At 48.9% G+C, this 6,291-nt stretch overlaps 1 protein-coding gene across 1 annotated transcript in view; it reads right to left on the bottom strand.

The window, feature by feature from the left end:
* CCDC22 (coiled-coil domain containing 22) overlaps window positions 1–6,291 on the bottom strand; it is a 53,283-nt gene that overhangs the window by 26,364 nt on the left and 20,628 nt on the right. The window contains exons 7-8 of the mRNA XM_015419460.1: window positions 3,135–3,304; window positions 14–94 (exon numbers count right to left, since the gene is read on the bottom strand). Of these exons, the coding sequence (XP_015274946.1) occupies window positions 14–94; window positions 3,135–3,304 (251 nt within the window). The remainder of the gene's footprint in view (window positions 1–13; window positions 95–3,134; window positions 3,305–6,291) is intronic.

The raw sequence follows: 6,291 nt of genomic DNA, 5'->3' as shown, positions 1-6,291 counted from the left end.
ATCCCTGCGGGGCGGGCCCAGCCTGGGGGCACGCTTGGCGTAACTGGTCCAGGAGGCGACGCTGCAGCCGCTGGTTCTTCCATTGGCGGTATTCCTGGAAAGGGAAGTAAACACAGCTAAGAGCATCTCCCCTCTTAATGTTACAAGCCCCCCCCCCCCATTTTGAGCAGAGAGAGACTGACTTTTTTGGTCTGTGCCCATCGCATTTGCCAGCTCCAATCCTGGTCTGGCAACAATCTGCCAGAACGGAGGGTGAATGGGGTTTACCCAAACCTGGTTAGAGAAAATCCAGGTATCCAGCAGGGCTAGGGTTGCCCCACTGGTGGACCTCCTGAGGGCACCTGGTATTTTTGGCCACTGTGTGACACAGAGTGTTGGTCTGGATGGGCCATTGGCCTGATCCAACATTGGCTTCTCCTATGTTCCTATGTCTGGGGCAAGGGATGCTCTGTCTTCTTGGTGCTTGGGGGGAGGGCAACAGTGGGAGGGCTTCTAGTGTCCTGGCCCCACTGCTGGACCTCCTGATGGCACCTGGTGTTTTTGGCCACTGTGGGATACAGAGTGTTGGACTGGATGGGCCATTGGCCTGATCCAACATTGGCTTCTCCTATGTTCTTATGTCTGGGGCAAGGGATGCTCTGTCTTCTTGGTGCTTGGGGGGAGGGCAACAGTGGGAGGGCTTCTAGTGTCCTGGCCCCACTGCTGGACCTCCTGATGGCACCTGGTGTTTTTGGCCACTGTGTGACCCAGAGTGTTGGACTGGATGGGCCACTGGCCGGATCCAACATTGGCTTCTCTGTTATGTTATTTTGGGGCAAGTGAGGCTCTGTCTTCTTGGTGCTTGGGGGGAAGGCAACAGTGGGAGGGCTTCTAGTGTCCTGGCCCCACTGCTGGACCTCCTGATGGCACCTGGTGTTTTTGGCCACTGTGTGACACAGAGTGTTGGTCTGGATGGGCCACTGGCCTGATCCAACACTGGCTTCTCTTATGTTCATATGTTCCCTTATGTTCTTATGAATTATATGACTGAGAGAATGGTACACTACTTCAGATGGTACACTGAAGGCCGACCGCCATCTTTTATCAGTAACTGTTAGCACCTTTTAATGTTATAATTGTTTTGTATTGTTTCAGGGTTATCTAAATTATTTACTGTGTTTTTAGTTCTTTTGTAAGCCGCGCTGAGCCAGCCTTGGCTGGGAGTGCGGGGTATAGATCGGATAATAAATAGATAATAAAATAATAAATATATCAAAAAAGCATTACGGTGTGAAAGGTGTTTACACAATGGCTGAATACGCATCCATGGAGAAGAATATCTTGAATGATACAAGCAGTAATTATATTTAGTGATAGGTACACTCTATATAATTAAATTGTGCAACACAATACACAATACACAATATACAAATGTTCAAGAGTGTTAACACTTCAAAGAATGCTAATTATTTCCAAAAACGGCAAAGATTGTCAGTAGAGGAGAATCGAACCGCCTGTGAAGTTGCGTAGGCTGTTACCGCTGGCGATTCCCTCTTGTCAAAAGAATGTTCTAAATTATAAGAAATACGGAGCTGGTTTGCTCCCTCTATTGTACTTCCTGAATATTTTGAGTCAAAAGCAGACATTTGAAGCTGCAAGGCCTGATGAAGATGACAGAAACGGGATTCTGTTACCAGCTCCCCGTAGTCTTGCAAGCTTCTTTTATGCTTTTTTCCCCCCCATTTTTGCAAATCATTAGAATTTTTTGAAGCGTTATGCTCTTGAAAATTTGTGGTTTGTGTTTCACAATTTAGTTATATACAATGTTAAGCAGCAGGCTGCACTTCACTGCGACCCCAAATCTGCCACTCCGCCTCACTTTTTTTGCTCTTCTCCCAGGTCTCCCTCCTTCTCAACACACCTGCACAAATCCAGGCCCACTGTCTGCTCTACAATGCAGGCACCCTGAATTCTCTAGACGTGGTTTCTCCTTTCACTGCCAAACTGAGGGGGGTGCGGAGAAAAAAGGGCATCATCAGGGGTCCCCAATGTGGTGCCCACGGGCGCCCACCAGGGGTCTTTAGAAAGTGGGTGTGGCCCAGCAGTGGGGCGTCTGCCCAGGAAGGCTTCTGACTGGCCAGTGGAAATTAGATTGGCTGCGCAGATTTTCAAAAAGGTTGCTTTGGCTGCAGCGGCCAGCACGGCACACGGATCGTCACCGTGGGTCTGAAGGGAAGCCGCGGCAGCCATTCTGGAGCTAGTTTAGTGGTCTACGCAAGAAAGCACAACCGACGAGCAAGTGGCTGCAAGACCAGGCGACAAGCCGGCCGTCTGATGCATTCGGCTGAGTTTGGCAAGTCGGTTGAAGTTTGCCGGTCTCTTGGCGCACCAATGCCGGCCACCCCCACCTCAAGATCAACGACACGGGAGAGGATAGCAATTGCTGTAAAGAACAGCAAAATAAATAAAGGTGAATTGGTGTAAACGGTTCCTGTTTCTCCTGCCTCCCCTCCTCCCATGAGGCAGTGGTATATTTTTGGCAGTCCCATCGCCACCTTCTGGGTCGCTATTGCTTTATTTAAAAAGGAGCTGCGGTGGCTCAAGGGGTCAAGACGCTGAGCTGCAGACTGGAAGGTCGGTAGTTCGGCAGTTTGAGACCCGAGTGCCGCATGACGGAGTGAGCTCCCGTCTCTAGTTCCAGCTCCTGCCAACCAAGCAGTTCGAAAGCAAGAAATTGCAAGTGGATAAATAGGTATCACTTCGGTGGGAAGGGAACAGCGTTCCGTGCGCCTCGGTGTCTAGTCATGCCGGCCACACGACCATGGAGATATCTTCGGACAGCGCTGGCTCTTCAGCTTGGAAACAGAGATGAGCGCTGCAACCCTAGAGTCGGATTCGACTGGCTTTCGAGCAAGGGAAACCTTTACCCTTTACCTTCGCTATTGCTTTATTTACAATATGGATTTTTAAAGGATTTTGCTATGTATATTTTTTTACACTGACGTACACCGCCCTGACCCCTGTTCCACAGAGAAAGGTGGTGTAAAAATCAAACTTTACAAATAAATATAATAAACAAAATGTATTCATGGCCGTCGCGCCGCCATTTACTGTGCTGGGATAACGGGACCCCCCCGCCCACCACGCGTGCCCACCTCAGGAGACATGCGCGATCCGAGGCCTTGACTCTTCCACTCGTTCTCCCAGTCCTGGGCTGCGCTCAGGTCGGCCGCGTTGTGCTCCAACAGGGACGGTGCGAAAGACGCAGGTCGGGGAAGCTGGGCGGACACCGGGGGCAGGAAGTGGACGAAGTAGTCTTTCCTCTCTGAGGAGAGAAGAAGAGGGCTGAGGCTGGCGAGATCCATGTCGCCTGGGAAGCCAGCTCGAATTACTGAAATAATTAGGAAAGTATGCAAGGTAACATTACCTATAGACTTTAACCTAATGCTATTAAGCACAATAGGAAGCCCGTTATTGGATAAGAAAACTCAAAATCTAGTCAAGGCTATGATACTGGCGGGAAAGGCAGTTGTCGCTCCGGGTTGGAAAGACAAAAGTAAATGGACAATAGAAATCTGGCACAACTATTTGTTTGATTTTATGCAGTCAGATATTGTGGAATCAAACGACAAGGGAATAACATGGGAAGAAAAATCCACTGAAATCAAGACCAGATGGAAGATCTACCTAGACTGGATGCTGAAAGAAAGAAGGAAGGACATTCAGTGGAAGATCAAGACTCTGTGCCCTTGGCTGGGGGGAAAAGACTATGACTAAATGAGAGGGAGGGAGGGAGGGAGGGAGGAAAGGGGAGAAAATGTAAATAACTATAAATACTCAATAAAACAGACTAAACAAACAATAAAAATAAATTAAAAAGGGAAGCCAGCTCTGCCCCCAGTATTTCTGGCAAACTTTGGGGGCTTTCAGACAGACCGCCAAAACACCGGGGTAGGAGCCCCTCCCTTCCACAATAGCACATGAAGCCAATTGACAGGAAGATCGTGATGCTGCAGTTTTGAGCCAATCTATGTGACCGTTTGTCCCCTCAAACCCGGCAGGACACACATTCACCACATTCCCACTCCTCCGCATGGACCTGCTGGTGTGACCTTGGGTCACTCACAAGTTCTCTCAGAGCTGTTCCCTCACGGGCAGTCCTCAAAAGAGCTCTCTCAGCCCCACCTACCTCACAGGGTGTCTGAGTGGGAAGGGGAAGGGAAAGGCGATTGTAAGCCGCTCTGAGACTCTGAGTGAAGGGCGGGGTATAAATCCAATCTCTTCCTTGTCTTCTTTCATGAGTCACTGCCCACTTTTTCAGACAGCAGGAACTCACGAAAGCTCCTGGCCTGCCACAAATGTTGCTAGCCTTTAAAGGGCTACTGGATTCTTGCTCTTTTCGACTGCTACAGGCAGACTAACATGTGAGCCAGTTTGGTGTAGTGGTTAAGTGCGTGGACTCGGATCTGGGAGAACCGAGTTTGATTCCCCACTCCTCCACTTGCAGCTGCTGGATGACCTTGGGCAAGCCATAGTTCTGTCAGAGCTGTTCTCTCTAGGACAGTTCTGGAAAGAGCTCTCTCAGTCCCAACTCCCTCACAGGGTGTCTGTTGTGGGGAGGGGAAGGGAAAGGGGATTGTAAGCCACTCTGAGACTCCTTTGGGTAGTGAAGGGTGGGGTATAAATCCAATCTCTTCTCTTCTTCTTTTTCCAATTGGTACAGAATACTGAAAGCCAGTTTGGTGTAGTGGTTAAGAACGTGGACTCTAATCTGGGAGAACCGGGTTTGATGCCCCACTCCTCCACTTGCAGCTGCTGGATGACCTTGGGCAAGCCATAGTTCTGTCAGAGCTGTTCTCTCAAGGACAGTTCTGGAAAGAGCTCTCTCAGCCCCACCTACCTCCCAGGGTGTCTGTTGTGGGGAGGGGAAGGGAAAGGAGTCTGTGAGCCGCTCTGAGACTCCTCTGGGTAGTGAAGGGCGGGGTATAAATCCAATCTCCTCTTCTTCTTCTTTTACCTCACAGGGCGTCTGTTGTGGGGAGGGGGGAAAGGAGTCTGTGAGCCGCTCTGTGACTCCTTTGGGTAGTGAAGGGCAGGGTATAAATCCAATCTCTTCCTCTTCTTTTATCTCACAGGGTGTCTGTTGTGGGGAGGGGAAGGGAAAGGAGTTTGTCAGCCGCTCTGAGACTCCTCTGGGTAGTGAAGGGCGGGGTATAAATCCAATCTCCTCTTCTTCTTCTTTTACCTCACAGGGTGTCTGTTGTGGAGAGGGGAAGGGAAAGGAGTTTGTAAGCCGCACTGAGACTCTGAGTGAAGGGCGGGGTATAAATCCAGTCTCCTCCTCCTCCTCTTCTTCTTCCATGGCTACCCATCTACAGCAAGCTCCATCCACTGCAGCACGGTGCTCTGTTTTCCTTCCTGAGGCTTTTCAAGTGCTGAACAGCCATGAGGGAGGGGGGCATTTCAGTGCCAGATAAGGTGCTGGGACGGGGGACCAGGACCCCTTAGCCTGCTGCACTGTGAGCCCAAGTCAGGCTTTCACGTCATATTAAAATGGCAGTGGCGTCCTCGTGGTGGCCACGACGATACTGCTATGTCTAGTTTGGCCCTGATAGACTAGTCTGAGGGAAATACTGGGTTCGCTAAGGGATTTTGTTTTGGATATTGACCCCAGAGATGAGACTTCTAAAATTACGGGAGAATATAGAGATTCCTACAAACGGAAAAGCATGGATAATGATTATGTTACCTGCTGCCAAAAACCTTATTGCTCTAAAATGGAAGCAGAAGGAAATCCCCCCCACCCCCACCCCCAAACAGTGCAATTATGGCATGTTAAGTTACAGGAATTATTTCATGCCAATAAAGGTTGTGTGTGTGTGTACAGGAATTTTTAAATTTTAGACAAAATATCAGACAACATTATCACAAAAGAGAATCCAACTCATCAACCCTCTTTATTAGAGAAATGGCTTCCTTTTATCAAGAAAAAACTTAATGTTTGTAAGCGAATTAGTAATAGATCGTATTATTATTCAGTTATAGCATTACATTAATAATTTGACAGAGAAACATAATCTAAATTTGTTTGAAAAATGAATGAATTTATATCTTGAATTATATTTTGTACTTTAAAACAGTATGCATTTTCTGTTTAGTACATGCAAGAAGGGGGACCCGCGATACTCACAGGGGGGGAGGAGAAGTTCCACAGGAGAAGGAAGCAGCCACAGGTGAGCCTTCTCCCCTCTCCCCCCCATCCCCGGCACCCACAATGAGACCTGCGCCCCTCCAAGCTTCCCCCTTTTCCTA

Source organism: Gekko japonicus, unplaced genomic scaffold (genome assembly GCF_001447785.1).
Source record: "Gekko japonicus isolate JY-2015 unplaced genomic scaffold, Gekko_japonicus_V1.1 scaffold617, whole genome shotgun sequence".
Classification (NCBI taxonomy): Eukaryota; Metazoa; Chordata; class Lepidosauria; order Squamata; family Gekkonidae; genus Gekko; species Gekko japonicus.
This window is presented reverse-complemented; position numbering and strand designations above follow the sequence as displayed.